The 16,202-nt window shown below is 44.0% G+C and overlaps 1 protein-coding gene across 3 annotated transcripts in view; it reads left to right on the top strand.

Moving 5' to 3' along the window:
* Positions 1-15,664, top strand: part of KCNIP2 (potassium voltage-gated channel interacting protein 2) — a 117,129-nt gene extending 101,465 nt beyond the window's left edge. For 2 of the 3 annotated variants that reach the window (XM_066619474.1, XM_066619473.1), the window contains exons 2-8: positions 11,307-11,431; positions 12,460-12,529; positions 12,919-12,989; positions 13,526-13,633; positions 13,942-14,046; positions 14,504-14,566; positions 15,617-15,664. In XM_066619474.1, the coding sequence (XP_066475571.1) occupies positions 11,307-11,431; positions 12,460-12,529; positions 12,919-12,989; positions 13,526-13,633; positions 13,942-14,046; positions 14,504-14,566; positions 15,617-15,664 (590 nt within the window). Of the gene's footprint in view, positions 1-5,888; positions 5,988-11,306; positions 11,432-12,459; positions 12,530-12,918; positions 12,990-13,525; positions 13,634-13,941; positions 14,047-14,503; positions 14,567-15,616 lie in introns of all 3 variants that reach the window. The other variant, XM_066619472.1, reaches the window with a different exon arrangement.
* Positions 15,665-16,202: the final 538 nt, after the last annotated feature.

Below are 16,202 nucleotides of genomic sequence, written 5' to 3'. Positions count from 1 at the left end.
TTTGACAGGGCCGAAGCTAACATTCATGGTGCCTGCTGAGAGCCAGAAGTGACAACATTAAGCAGAAAGTGATATCTTTCAACCATTTTTGCCCGGCCCATAGGTGTACACATTTGGTCCCTGTTGTATATATGCAACATTGGGCAGAAATGGCTTTTAAGCAGATAATGGATAGAAATAAGCACTTTGTTCTCACATAGAAACTCAAATGCTTCAAATGACAGAAGAGAGAAAGTGCAAATCTTGTTTGTATTTTCAAGAAATGAGAGAGCCCAATTATCATTCTGGGAGAGCTCAGTTGTAATGGGGGCCAGATAAATTGTTTCCGGACCCACATTAGACTCCCGGACCTTATGTTTGACACCCCTGTTCTATACGTATCACCTTCTTGGCAGCATATTTGTCTTCCTTGCCATCCACATTCACCATTGGAGAAATGTTACAAGATACCTACATACCAGGTGCTAATTTAGGTGATCCATTCACTGCCACCTAACCTTCTTGCTATCTGGTTCTTATACCATTGGCAGTTATTTTTCATTGTTCAGTGTTGTCAGTGGTACCACACTCCTTTAGAACACAACATTGTCCCCTTCTGTCTTTGTTCTTAACCTGTACCTGGTAGTGTGAAACATTTATAGAACATTATGCTTTTCACCTGCATTATGGGGCAGGCAGCAAGCACAGGTTGCTGGAATAGAAGATAAACTTGTGGAGTCAGTGCAGGAATAGATGGGTACTTGGGTGACAAAAGAACAAAAGTCCAAATGGTATATATAGAAAACTGTTGGTTCTGTTTGATGCAGAACTGTTTGATGCACCAAATGAGAGATGCCATTGCTCACTAACAACGTTTAGAGAAAATTAGTGATTAGCAGCCCAATCCTAATTAAGCCCCCTGCAACTGAAGCAGCCATGCCAACAACAAGTTCACTGCATCCTGTGGGGGAGGCAGTTGCGGAGGTCTCAGAGGCAAGCCTCTGCTGCACAAACGGGTCTCCTCAGTACTGCACCAGCCATCTTGCTGGCACAGAACCAAGGACACTAAAAGAGAAAGGAGAGGGAAGAGGGATAGGATCCAAGTGCATGCCAGTGCCATTGGGATCCACCCTTCCTTCCCTCATTCCACCTCCCGCCCACCCCTTCCCACCCAGACACTCCTCTGTTCTTCCCCTTCCCTGCCCCATTCCGCCAACTATCACCCCCTTGTGGCATACCTGCAGTCCTGCCAGCAGCTGCCTATGGTAGCAGGCCAGCAACACTACCACTGTTTGATGGCAGTGGTTCCGAAATGGCTTTTGGTGACATACACAGTGTGCTGCCACATGACCATTTAAGACTGCAGAACTGTCTTAGTGTTTCACTGTTGTAAAGCCCTAGTTAGGATTGGGCTGCCAGATGATTAATTCCACATTTCCCTCCTTTCCTTTTTTCATATCAGAGTTTTGAATGTTTGTTCAAATATTCCATCACCATCATGCAGTGTAATCTCTTATGCATTTTTACTCAGATTTTAGTCCTATTGTGTTTAATTTAGACTACATCTAAGTAAGTCCACATCAGATTGCAGCTTTAATTTAAAGAACACTGTGTGGTCCACTTTGGAAATGGTTCTTTTAGGCTGCAATATTATGCACACTTACCTGGGAGTAAGTCCCACTGTGGGACTTCTGACTAGACAGGTGTAGGATTGAATTACTAGGAATCTATGTCCTGGAGTTCCAAGGGGCATATAGCCATGCCCTGTTACTGACAAAATGGCAGTCTGTTCAGTGAACTACAATACTATAGTGCCTTACTTTGCTTCCTTTTTTAGTTCAAGGGATTGGCATCATATCCCCACCCCCATTTTGATGAGAAAGATTAAGAAAGAAAATAATTGAATCTATGATGTTGGAGCAGAACAATGCTGATATTTATCTACCTTTGTTTTCCCTGTTTGTTTGTTTAAAAATGCTATACTTGCCTTTCAGCAAGGTTTTCATTGTGGCTCCTTTTTTACACAATCACTTAACATTAAGGCAGTAGTAAGCACAACAATAAAAGCAGCAATAAAACCAGCTGGGCAACAAAGGCAGAAAGATCATCTATCAAAAGCACCAAGTAATAAAACTGCATCTGGCACCAAAAAGACAATGAACTCAGCAGGAGGTAAATATCCCTGGGGAGAGCTTTCCACAACCAGGGCATTACTACTGAACAGGTGCTTTCTCCATTCACCACTTGACTTACCTTGGAAGCCAGTGGAACCTGGATTCAGGCCTCTGAAACAGATTTTAGAGCAGGCAGGTTCATGGGGGAGTAAATGATCACTCAGAAATCCTAACCTTAATTCGTAAAGGGCTTTACAGACCAAAACCAGCAGCTCGAATTGTACCAGAAACAAAATGGAAGTCAATGAAGACTCTTACTTATAAAATATCATCTGATGGACTAGTGCAAGTCAATAAACTAGCCTCTGTATTCTGAACCAACTGAAATTTCTGGGTAGGCTTCAAGGGTATCCACATGTCCAATATATTGCATTAATCAAATTTGAATGTTACCAAGGCATGGACATCACCAGCTGTGAGGGTACTAGATTGCAGAATTCAGGTTACCCTTTATTTCTCCCTGAAGGCCTGCAGTTCTGCACTTGGCAAAAGTGTGCTTTGTTCTTTGTATTTTTAATACTTGCTTGCATGATTGATTTTTGTTTAATGCAAAGGATTTTGCATACAGTGATGCTTTATTACAGTTTGATTTATCTTTTGTTTTAGTCATCTCTGTGTGAGGAGAGAGATGTTATATAGGCTGGTTTGATTTGGCTTCCCCTGATGTGTTAAATGGGAAAATTAAATTACCATGATAGTCAGCACCAAGGACAGCTTCAGTTTTGTTCTGTGTCCTGTCTTTGCCAAGGTCTGGAAATCTGTACCCTTCCTTCCCTCCTAGCACATAGTCACACACAATCATTTAAAGTGCTAAAGCACCCTCTTTTTTGTGGTCCTTCAGCAAAGGACTCTGAAGTTAATTGTCCTTCTTCTGTTGTTTAATGTTAGTGTGCATGAAATATTGCCAACCCAGCTTTTAGTTTACTCTTCTTGTTGATTACTCTTTCTGGGGTGGTTTGCATTTTGGAGACTGACCTCAAAGGGACCTCAGCAATGTGTTCTGATCTTTACTCTAGCCACTAACTTTCTTGTGTTCCAGGATCTTCTTAAAAAACCTTCTTTCAGTAGATTCAGTTAGCTTTTATTAGCATATGATCCTGGATTCAAGTATTTATAAGACTGTCCCTCTTGGTCTTTTGGTCTTTTGCTGGGGTGCAAAGGAATTCTTGCTTTGCACCCCAGCTTCCCTAAAGCTTACTTTTTAAGCTTCAAGAGCCTGCTCTTTAGAACTGTGGTTAGTTTGCGGCATGATCCAGTGGACAATGTTATTCATGTGATTTCATCCTAAGAGCAAGGGCAGGGAATAGTGCAAGGATCAAGCACTATCTTGCAAGGCAAGAGTCTTCGCAGGAGATTTCAGCCTGTGCCAAAAGGCATATGATGAGGAGAGAGAACATAACTGAAGGAGAAGGGTGACCCATCAGCACAATCCAAGAAGAACCCAAGGTCAAATGTTGAGGGTTCAATGCAAAGGGAGCATAAGGGGATAACCTGAAGTAGAGTCACTAATGCCTGGAATTTGTATGCAAACAGGAATGGCTGAAGTGGACCAATTCCACAGAGAGCCAAACATAGAGAAGAAACCTGTTGCTCAGGTTAGAGCTGAAGCGTGATACAGAAGTACAGTATTTCTGTAGGCCGGGATAAGGAAGGACCAAGGAACAGTGGTGGGACAGGAGTAGAGTGGACCACAATTCAAGGTAACAGAGAGCAAGGTTTTCATGAGAACTGAAGATGCATCGCAGTGGCAAGAGAGCTGGCTACTTAAACCAAAGCATGAGTTCAAACTGCTAGAGAGGAGATTCCAGTTGGAGATCAGGAAGAAAATCTTAAAGTAACAGTGGTTTGGCAGTGTAACCAATTACAGATGGAGGTGGAGATCTTCAAGCAAAGGCTCAACAGGCACCTGCTGGAGATGCCACAGCATTTCCTGCTACCAGCTGGGGGTTGGACTACATGACCTTGTTGATCCCTTCCAATTCTATGCTTATTTTGAAATTGTGTAAATGGCTGGTTCTCCTAACACTCATAATCCTGTGCATGTCTACTGTGGAAAGTATGTCTCACTGTGTTCAATGGGACTTACTCCCAGGGAAGTGTGGATAGGATTGCAGCCTAAGACTGTGTTCTGGAACTAATGAAGAACTGTGAGCAATGGGCCAGTATGTGTGGGAGGTAGATCTGGTTTATTTCTGGTACAGTGCATTTGAGCCGGAGCAAGCTGCCTCAGGTGAAGATACAGTATATTTACTTCCTGCAGTAGTTTATTATTTATGGTTCAACTCGAAGCTATTTTCTGAACAGCATGTTCGTAAATTTGTGTGGCCACCACCTGGGGCAAGTGCTACCCTGCTGCCCAGGTCTTGTGAAAAGATGGAGTGAGCATGTGCTTTTCATCCTGCATTGGGATTGTCTATCATTTTGTAGTTATGACCTTGACAGTAGTTGATAAGTTTGAATCAAATTTAAAGAAATGGTGTGTGTGATGGTCTGAGTGAACAAGTAGCTGTTAAAGCTACTACTTCTAGTGCTATTGTCTATGTTACTATTCAGAGTTGCCCTGAAATACCCAAAGCCAGGACAGCAACCCTCCCAACCCCAAGTGCTTTCCTTTTATCCCTTCAAAGTGCATGTTGCAACTGTCATGTCTTTGATCAAGCTTGCTGTCATTAGTTTGTTTTCTATCCCTTAAGGAAATGTTTCTGGTGATTTCAGTCCCCTTCCTTCCTGGAAGAGTCTGCATGACTTTGTGAGTCATTCTCTCTCCCTGTATTCCTGGTATTTCTGTATGCCTCCATTTCTTAGTCACTGTTGGTGCTTCTCAATAATGTTCTGCTCTGCTTGGTTCATCTTTGGGTTCATCTTTGTTAAAACGAAAACATGCATGTGCACCACATACACAGCTGCTTGAATTACGCACTTCAGTTGACAAGAAATGAACAGGAAGTGATCTTACAACTGCACTGCAAATATTCATGTGTGCAAAACAAACCTAGAACTCCAGGACACTAGCTATTAGACTCCACAGCCATCCAGTGGGGCTAGGGGTAGCACTACATATTCAAATACTGATCCCATGACCTCACAAATGTGTTGGTTGGTTTGCACTTCACTCAGAGTCCTTGTTGTAAAGCTGTTTCTATGGATTCCATGACTATCAATTGTGCACTCAACTGGCTGATCTGAGACAGGGTCTCCTGGATGAGTGTTATGTGCCCTTTGGGCAACCCTAGTCTAGATCAGCCTCACCACTTTACAAGGCCATTTGCTCACTCCTAAACATAAACACTTTGAAACCAGCCACATTAAACTTCTCATCTGGCTCATCTGCTCTGAACCACTAGACCCTGCTCTTACTGCCATGTCATGGTACGGTCATCCAGCATATCATAGTGGGAAATGTCACATTAGTTATTCAGTGGAGCAGGAACTGCCTGGGGAGAATGATGAACACAAACATTGGGATATGGTTCTTTTGCCCTGCCCTCCTGCATCATTTATTTTACATCCATACATTGATTGATGTTGGGACCGTGTTTCTGCTTCAAAAGGGCCCGAGTCTTTAGCTGATGTCCTGTGACTTGTGTTGGATCCATTTTTCTGCTGCAGTGAAGCCATGCATGCTTGAATCCCCCTGTCGCACCTTGCACTTAAGGATTGGGTTGGGGTGTGTGAGAAAGGAATACCATGATATGTTAACTCGTCTCCTGGTTGGCAACTGTTATTTTTTTGCAGGCAACCCACCCGGCCATGCTAAAAAAGCCCTGAAGCAGCGGTTCCTCAAGCTGCTGCCCTGCTGTCGCCAGCCCAAATCCATCCCCTCAATCAGCGAAAGCAAGTGACACTTTGTACCTCTCTGTCTGTCTTCATTGTGCTGTGACAACATAGCTCTCAGGAGGAAAGGAGAAGGGAGAAAGGAATCCATCTGTTTTAAAATTTATTTTGATATTTCTATGCCACTTTTCTCAAAGCAAACTGCAACTCAGAGTGGTTTGAGTGGTTCATCCACAGTGCAACTATTAGTGGCAGATCAAATGCAAACTTTTTGCCACTAATCCTACATAGCTGATTTGTGGATGAACATGTGCCAGAGACAACTATCCTCTGCAGTCTTTTAGTCCAATTGACATTGTCCACGACCAGCAGGGAAAAGAAAGGAAGTAAAATAGGGACATCTTCCTAGGGGGACTCTGGGACAGATAAATGAGATCACTGTGTTTGCTGATCTCTAAACCAAACTCCATAGACAAATAAGGTACCATAACTCTGATATAGGAACAAGAATGTTGTAAAGGTACACAGCTACCAATTTTGCTCATCCTGATTGACAATAGTGGTTAGGTGGCACTGCCAAAGATCATGCTGTCTTATAGGAGTCTCTGCTGTGACTCAGGTGTCCCTGAGAGCCTTAGGGCCCAATCCCATCTAATGTTCCAGTGTTAATACAGCCACAATTCAGCCCTGAGGTAAGGGAACAAACGTTCCCTTACCTTAAGGAGGCCTCTGTGACTGCTCACCACCACCACAGAATGCAGTGCACACCCCTACCGGCATGGCTGCATCACCACTGGAAAATTGGATAGGATTTGGGCCTTAGTTGCCTACCTGTGCTGTGTCTGAAATCCACCACACCAGATGAACCATTTTTGTATATGCCGCAGCAGGCTTGAGCCATGGAAGACCTTGACATTAAAGAAAACTTCTGGTCGCTACACATGCAGCAAAATGAAGATGCAGAATTCTGAGGTGGCAGAGTGGCCTGTATCTTTTCAGATTGATTCTCCAGATTGCCTAGAAGATGCCATTTTTAACATACACCCATGTAAAAATACACGGCAAGCAAAAAGTTATACTGGGGGGGGGCAGTTCTAAGCCAGACCATTCCCTACTATGCTAGTTTTCTAGATGTATACAGGGGAACATTCAAAAATGTGATTACCCAACCTATATATACCCTTCACTCCAAAGTGGTACCATCTATTCATTGTCCTCAGGCATTCTACAGACCAGGTCCGTTCCATGTAGCAGCAAGGAAAACATACAGGGCAGGAAGAGCAAAGAGCAGCAGTCACAACACTTCTGATGAGATCCGAGAACATCAAATCCTAATATTTTCAGTAATCTATCATTTGTCTCTTAAGACCTCAGCAATAGATTACCTTAGGAGCCTTAATAAATGGTTTCAATTTGCCTCCTGATCTATTTTTATTGCTCTATAGAATTGACTTGTTCGCTAACTACTACTGAAAGATAGTAAGGATTGGGCTATATTTGGTATCACTTTATTGAAGCAGGGCAGTTTGCCTCCCTTTGTTGTTTGCTGTGTATGTGTAGGGCACTTCTATCTACAGGTGCAATAGAATGAGGTGATGGCATCCTGAAGCACTAGAGTGGACTGTACCATTTCTGAGTAGTGACAGTACCATTGCATCCTGAACAATTGTGTCCCAGTCAAATGCGCTCTGGTTTTGGACATTCTGTCTGTTATTTTGGTGTCCTGGACATTTGTGTCCTAATATATGTACATTTATATTAGATGTACTTTTTAATTTTTTTAATCAAAGGTTAGGATAGGGCTGGGATAAAAGGCTTAGGATATATAACACGGGATTTGTTGCCCAGTTGTAGTGGGATGCAAATTACCAGGTCACACACAAAAACCAGATGTGAATATCTAGGGCTATAAGTGTCCAGGCTACATTTGATCAGAACACAATTATCCTAGTCCTTCAGAGTAGATTGTATCATTTCAGACTGCACCAAAGATGTCATTTTACAAGTTTGCCTTATGTAAAACACTCTGCCAATAAAATTTAACACAATAGAAAGAAACTGTCTAGTCAGCTTGCTCCTTGTTCTACTAGTTTGCTCTTTTCAGGAAGCAGCTTTTTAAAACAAAGGAGCACTAAAACTAAACTAAAACCTGCAAATTGAAGTGGAATTTTACCACCTCAGTACTCTATCACAGCATTCCCACCTCATTCTGCTGCACCTGGTCACACAGAAAGTTTTACTGGGTGCAGAATTCAGTTTTCTAAGGAGCTCTGTTTTCTTTCTCCCCCCCCCCCCTTTTAAAACTAAACAGCACATCTCCATTGTTTATGGTTTCAAAGATATGCTTGGATTGTGGGCAATTGTTGGTGAAAGTAGCTAGAAAGTTTGCTAAATACAATTTCCTATTATCAAGGTTGGGGCTTCTTTGCCCTGCATGGCAGGACCAGAATAAGCAAAATAATATACAAGAGGCTTCATGTCCACTGATCCCGTATCTGCAGTTTCATTTATCCACAGATCGGGTCCATGGAGCCCCCCCGTGTGCCCCCCCATGCACGCCCCACCTGGAGGTGAGGAGAGCTCTGTTCCCCTTGACTCTTGAGGGTCTTCTGAGCTAGACAGAGGCCACCTGCGGATGGGCTCAGAATGATGAATGCAGTAAAAAAAATTGTGACATTTTTACTGGCTAATAAGGCATTGGGAGCCTGGGGAACCTCCTGACCTCCAGAGGCTCCCCTCACCTGCAGATGATGGGGAAGCGTATTCCCTTGTATTTGCCGTTTCAGTTAACCATGGGAGGTTCTGGAATGGAACCCCGGGATACCAGGGCATGCCTGTATACAACACGGTCAAATTTGCTGAATAAATAATGCAAGTAAGACAAATTATAACAGTTACATAATTTATACATGTTGTAGAATTCTCCTTCTCTGAATACAGAATTTTCTTTTTGTCTTAGTATAGAGTACATGCAGCCTCTGACAAATTGGTATTTCTATGGCTAGTGGCAGGAAAGGAAAAATCAGAGCATCAGCTCCTCATCACATTTCAGTACATGCAAAAATTCTCCACTTGGGCAGCCAGTTTAATGCAAATAACAGGAAACTTGCTTCATGACACTGATTTTACTGCACAGACTGCCTTCCCCTTAGCTCATTTCCTTCTTTCTGATTTGATTTTGAAGATACTCATTTTCTGGACCTAGCTCTTATCATAACATGCATAATGAAGATAAATCACTCCCGTCAAAGATGAAAAGAGAAGTAAGAGTATACAGAGGGGTTTGGCAGTGAGAGAAGGGAGGGGGTACATCTTGTCTACTGGAGGCAGTGGATGCTCAATAATCCAACCTGGTCTCTCACATATGCAAGGTACAGGAGGTACTGTATTTGACAAAGCTTACTTTCAGCTATCTGCTGGATTGGATTGACGATTCCTCTAGAGCAGTGGTTCTCAAACTTCCTGGGAATTTTACTCCTGGGGTAAGTCTGCGGGGGAGGGGGTGAGGGCAGCAACATGATCCCCAGGATCGCGTTGCTAATGGGGGTGGAAGGGGAGAGGTGCGGGGAGCCCCATGCAGCCCTCTGCAGGGCTCCCCAATGCTTAAAATGTTGAAAAAAAGCAGGTGCAAAGCACTTCCTTGTTGCATTCACTTCGCACCTGTTTTTTTTCAATGTTCTAAGCATCGGGGAGCCCTCTGGAGGGCTGCATGGGGTTCTCCGCACCTCCTGCAATGTCCTGCAGCCATCTGTAAGTAAAAGCACCCCCTTCCACCCCATTAGCGACACTATTCTGGGGATCGCATCATTGCCCTTGCCTCCTTCCCCATCCCTTAAAGGGACCAGGGGAGCTTTACATGAGCTGTTGGGTTGCGACGCACCAGTTTGAGAACCACTGCTCTAGAGTCTAGTTTCCTGTCTGCAACAAAAGTGATCCAGATGCTCCTAGCAAGTCACAGGTAGGGCATTAAGGCAATAGCCATTCCTCACCTTTGCCCGCCAGCAACTAGTATTTGATGCCATCTTACCTGTGAATCTGAAGTTTCATTTAGGTTGTGTGGCTAATACCTATTGGTAGATCTATCCTCCATGGATGTGTAATCCCCTTTTAAAGCCATCTAAGCCAGTGGCTTAGTATCACATCATATAGCAATAAATTTCATAAACCAATTCTGTAGTGTTACCTAATAATTCTGGGGAAAGGGTTTACATTCAACAGATTCAGATTGCATGGACTTGTGTGTCCATACTGAAGTGCATTTGACTGGTGCAGAGGGTGTGTGTGCATGTGGTTCCAACCAGAACAGCCTGTTGCCAAAGTCAATGCCTTTGTTTCTTATTCTCTGATTGGTGTTATGAGACTGGCTGCCTTGATTACTGTGAATGGGCCAATCACTGTGGTCTTGCCTAGCTAGCAACTACTTGGTACTTAGACACTTAACACAATGTTTCTTGGTGACGAGACTCTTTTCTGCCTTGCAAGGTGAGATATTTCAGCTAGTGAGAGTATCAGAAGAACAGTTGGCAGCAGTTTGAATTTTAGACATGGAGAGAGCGAGAGCAAGAGAGAGAGAAAGAGAGAGAGAGAGAGAGAAGTGTTCAGCTTTAGCAGAGAATAAATAAAGCAGAAGCATCCTTGGGAAGAAATTGCTTTTTGGAAATCTGAAGCAAAATTAATAGCTGTGCTGCCTGCAGTAGGAGTTTGCTTCCACTTTCTTTGCTTGTACATTCCCAAGTAAGCAGATATTACAAAAAATGCTATATACTTCTCTCTCACACAAAGGAAACAAAACCCTGTAGTGATGCCCCTGGAGTTTTCACCACTTGGCAACAGCATGCAATATTATTCACCCACCATGTCCATGGAAGACCGAGCAACCTGTGATCCTTCTGTCCTTTTCAAAAATAACTGAATAGATTTTGGCACTTGCCTCCCAATTCTGGCAAAAAGCCATATTGCAAATCAACCCTGGTTTCCAATTCCTATCCAAACAAAACCTGAACTTAACGATTGCCACTGTTTTTTTCCAGCCTGTACAATTTGGGGGTATGATCAACAGACATTCCAGAAGCAGGGACCTTCATGGGGTCTAGGACCAAGGGTCTAGGCAAGATGAGATGGCTTACTGGGGCAGCAGATTTATGGTTGCGATCCAAAGATGAGACCCTGCATTTTCAAGTGGTGTTACTGTGTGTTTGTACCAAGAAAAGGAAGCAAGGTCTGTTCAAGCCTTAACTAAAAGGGATGAGGCAATTTGTACTAATGTGGGTGTGGACAACATTGCAACACCTCACTGTGAAAGTAAAGGGATGAAGACCAGGGATGGAAGGGTTTGGGTCTATCTGTGCTATGCTTCTGAGGCACTTTCTCTTCTTGCAGACAGTGTAGAGGATGAGTTTGAGCTCTCCACTGTTTGTCACCGGCCTGAAGGTCTGGACCAGCTGCAGGAGCAAACCAAATTCACTCGGAAGGAGCTGCAGGTCTTATACCGGGGTTTTAAGAACGTAAGTTGAAAAGAGTGGCTCCTTCCTGTTGGTGCATTTACAAACAATCTGTGCAGCTTCATCTTTGGTCCTCTACTCAGGGCTTGGGGGGAGGGAGAAGTACAAAAATTTCAGTTGGGGGAGGAGAGGAAGAAATTGTCTTTTTCATATACTGGAGGGGGCACATTTATAAAATATCCACATTTCTTTTTTTGTACACTTTTTTCCATTGTAACATTCTCATTCCTCGGCTTGAGAATGAAGAGAACTTGGCAAACCTCTTTTGTGACCAGGGAGAAACGTTTCCAATAAGGGATGACAGAGATGCTCCCCCACATCCCATTTTTGCCCCTCTGGGTGTTTATATACCACCATAGACCCATAATGCTCATGAAAATGAACTGTATACTATTTCCAGGTGAGGCTGCACAGTGGTACTGTTGAATTACTGTTCCTTTCTTTTCCATTCAGAGGTAGCACCCTCTTAGCACAGAGGTAGGTATTTCCTCTTGGTGCAATTTGCATGGCATGTTCTTGGGATAAGGGCTGTGGCTCCCCTGAGCCTTGGGTGCCTCCCCCCCCCCCAAATGAGATGCTTCATCTTGCTGACTGTGTCCTGCACCTTCACATGGGCATATTCTTCTATATTAAATATTACCACCAGTAAATAAGGGGGAAGGTGGTGACATTATGATGTTAACATTAACACCTCAACATTAAGGTGACACCTGTGCTGTCAGAGGCATTTACGCACCCTGGCCTTGTAGACAAACAGCCTGCCAATGCATTCAGTGGCCCAAACTTCAGTAATGCTGCACTATAACATCAATCTTAAGAGCAACAGTCCAAGTTTTTCCTTGGTGATCTGCTAATGGGCAGATGGGGAAACTGTGAAGTTCAGCACCAGAACTTAACTTGAGATCTCTAAAAAGGTGGCTCCTGCAGCTCTTCAGAACCCTCCTTGACTATATCTCATTCTGGTCTTACCCTGATGTGCAGTCTAGACTAACTATTCAACTTTAATCTTGTCTGCATGTTTCCATTGACAGGAGTGCCCTAGTGGCATTGTTAATGAAGAAAGCTTCAAGCAGATCTACTCTCAGTTCTTCCCACAAGGAGGTGAGTACCATTCTCAGCTGGGGAGAATAAAAGGCTTGGTGAGACTGGGAGGCCAGGTGGGGACAGTGGGCTGGCTGCTGCTAAAGGCAGTGTGGGCTGCATCTTTGAAGGAACTGACATAGTCTCTTTCTGCAGCTTCTTGTAGTTCCCATGCCCACTGTGCCAAGTATAGCATATTTCCCAAGGGAATGGACAATGCAGCATCCTTGTAACTAAATCCTGCGTCCAGGAGGGGAGGACGATACTATTCATGGCAATAGAAAAGTCTTTCTAAAAGCTGCAGTTGCAGTCACTTTTTTTGGTTGTTCCCTTTCCACTATCCAGTTCGTTTGCTGAAATCTGGCACAGTACTGCCTCCTAACCACTTGGTTTGCTGCCCCTTTCTTCAGATTCCAGTACATATGCCACTTTCCTTTTCAACGCATTTGACACCGACCATGATGGCTCGGTCAGTTTTGAGGTAAGATTCCCGGTCTACTTATATTTTTACTTAATTTAAATTTTTCCTGGGTAGGAAGCTTGGGGCCCAATCCTATCCAATTTTCCAGTGCCGGTGCAGCTGTGCCAATGGGGTATGCACTGCATCCTGTGGTGGGGAGACTGTCACAGAGGCTTCCTCAAGGTATGGGAACATTTGTTCCCTTACTTTGGGGCTGCATTGCAGCTGCACCAGTGCTGGAAAATTGGATAGGATTGGGCCCTAGTGCAGTAGTCAGTGGGAGGAGTAAATGCTGCCTCTGCTCATACGTATATCCAGGGCATGTGCCAATGGTTGAGATGTCACATGAAAGCAGACCATGTAAATTTGTGGAAAAAATAGAAGTTTGTTAAAACTGGCCTTCAAATTCCATAAACTGGCCCACAATGAAATTTGTGGTAGAAGTAGCTCTGGGCTTAAGGGACAATACAGCACATGCATGTGTATGACATTGTTCAGTATGACATTGTTCAAGATGGTGTTTCACTCCATCTTTTTCTTGTATCTTTCTCCTGCAGGATTTTGTAGCTGGCTTATCTATTATTCTGCGTGGCACGATAGATGATCGGCTCAACTGGGCCTTCAACCTCTATGATCTGAACAAAGATGGCTGCATCACCAAAGAGGTATATATAGGAGGAGAGGTTTGAGATTTCTGCTGCTAACCACCCTTGTGAACAGGGTGATGCACCTTTTAAGGTGCGCAGTCAAGCAGCTGTGCACCTCCCAACTGAGCTCTGAGTAGTGCAGAGCTCAGCAACCTGGAAGTTTGGTGATGACACCATTACCAAATATTCATCACACTACCCAAGTGCAGAAGGGGTCTGTGCAGCTGTGTGGAACCCTTAGAAGGCACAATGCTTGTGAATCTCCCTTAACCTGCAACAGATTTATTCAATTTTTTAGTCATTCTCTTCTGTGCCTTGACTTGCAGGAAATGCTGGATATAATGAAATCCATTTATGACATGATGGGCAAGTACACTTATCCTGCCATGCGAGAAGAGGCACCTCGGGAGCATGTGGAAATCTTCTTCCAGGTGAGCCTAAAACCAGGACATTTCCAGGTGCAGTCCTGCATCTCACCCACAACAGCTAGAAGTTAACAGTGTGGGTTATTGTGGTCCAGATATACGAGTATACCACCTTTCTAGAAACCTCAACATAGTGTTTTGCCAGATCCCTGGTCTTCTCCCTTCGTTTCTCTTTTGCCCCCTTCACTCCAGGCGTCATTCCCTACTCTCAATTTTGTTCATAGTCTTCAAACTGTTTGCACACCAGTTAATGTGTTCCTTTGGATGCTTGCAGGATGGTAGTAAGACATTAGGAGCCCATTCTCTTCTCGCTGAACCTAAGGCAGGTTCCTAGATCAGCTTTGTCCCAGAACTGCATATGTGCTTGCTGAGAATGCATGTTGTAGTGGGCTCCCCTGTGCCTGAAACTGCTCTAGGAAGCAGCCGTTGTCTCCAGTTTCATGTCCCTATGTTTGCATTTCAGAAAATGGACCGGAACAAAGATGGGGTGGTGACTATAGAGGAGTTCATTGAGTCCTGCCAGAAGGTAACATATGGTTGTTTCTAGGTATCCATGTGGCCACTGTAATGTTGTGTAGTGAGAAACAAAATGCATGCCCACCTCACTATTGCACCATAGAAGAGACCACAATGAGGGCCCATAAGAGACAGAGTGAGAAAAGGAGAACGCATTTCTTGGTACATCTGCATCCAAACGAGGTCACTAAGGTGTACTTATTAAGTGAGACTATAGCCAGAGCCATGCCACTTCTCACCCTTTAGAGGCCCTCTCTGCTCATCCCTAAGAGTGGGTTGTTTCCCCAAAGTTCCCATCAAATTTCAACATGACTGATCTGATCCCATCCCTCCTCACACCTCCATGCAATCTATTTTGAGTGTAAGATATAGTTCTTGCTTTAGTTGCCTACTGAGGGTGGCAGAGTCAGCAAGCCATTAGCAGCCCATGCCAGCAAAGGTGCTTGGGAATCATGTTTTGCATTTGAAAATGTGCTCATTTGTTTTTCTGAGCCAAAACTGCCTGCTGAATGCTAGACTTACCCACCTTCCCCTGCTTTTTAGCAGTTACAGATGAGGTAAACTTGAGCTGCAATCCTAAACAGATGTACCTGGGAGTGAATCCCATTGAACTCAATGCGTCTTACTTCTGAGTAGACATTTATAGGCGTGTGCTATCAGGGAAATGCAACAGCTTTACAGCAGCATTATAAGGCATGTCTTTCCTCTTGCTAGTGCTGGAACACAAATCTCATTTGTTTTTAAAATAAAAGGATAAAAAGCAGAAAACAGGATGGTTCCCCCCCCCCAAAAAGCCCCTTATCTGTATTACAGAGGATGGGATATTGCACTTTTTATGCTGAATCCAGACTACAACCCTCTTAGTGCCAAGGATAAAATTGGATTGGGATAATGGTGGCTATGGGCACTTGAAAAAGCACTTTTTGCCCAAGATTACAGATGGGTGGAGAACAAGGTCACAGCTGAAGCATATTCTTCAGCCACAGTAATTAAGCTCTAAACCCTTCTTTCTAAGTTCTTCCCATACCTAAGACCTTACTTGCAATCTTTTCTTTGGCAGGATGAAAACATCATGAGTTCCATGAAGCTCTTTGACAACGTAATCTAGCTGGCCATCCCTGGAGCCCAGACCTTCACACACACCCCCAGGGCTTCTCTTCTTGGTTTATCCCTCCAAAGCACTCTTCTCTTGACTGTATGGACAGAGCAGCCCCAGCTCTTGTTCACAATGAACTGGCAACTTTGTGGAGACAATCCTCATGTACTCAAGATGCAACCGGAGGGAGGCCCATGTGATAGAAACCAAGCAGGAGCTTCGGCTAGCGTGTGCCAAGGCCCAGCCAAAGAGAGTTGTCTGGCAGTCACAAGCTCTTTCTGTGGCCATTGTGAACAAAATTGATTGACCTGCAGCCTGCCCCAGAATCTGCATTGGTCTGTCACACAAAGGATTTTGGTGTATTTGCATCCTGCCTACTCCCTGCAGGGAGAAGACTCCATCCAATCTGCACTAAGGCTGTCATTTGTGTGCTAATACCCTAATGCTTCTAGCAGAGGAAACATTTCCTGGTGTTAAGGTATCTTGCAATCCTGGCAGTAAACTTAGTTTAATTGTTAGCAACTGTGGAGAGAAGCTGCAGCAGGAAAGA

Source organism: Tiliqua scincoides, chromosome 3 (assembly GCF_035046505.1).
Source record: "Tiliqua scincoides isolate rTilSci1 chromosome 3, rTilSci1.hap2, whole genome shotgun sequence".
Classification (NCBI taxonomy): Eukaryota; Metazoa; Chordata; class Lepidosauria; order Squamata; family Scincidae; genus Tiliqua; species Tiliqua scincoides.
Note: the sequence above shows the minus strand (reverse complement) of the source record. Positions and strands in the feature narration are given on the sequence as shown.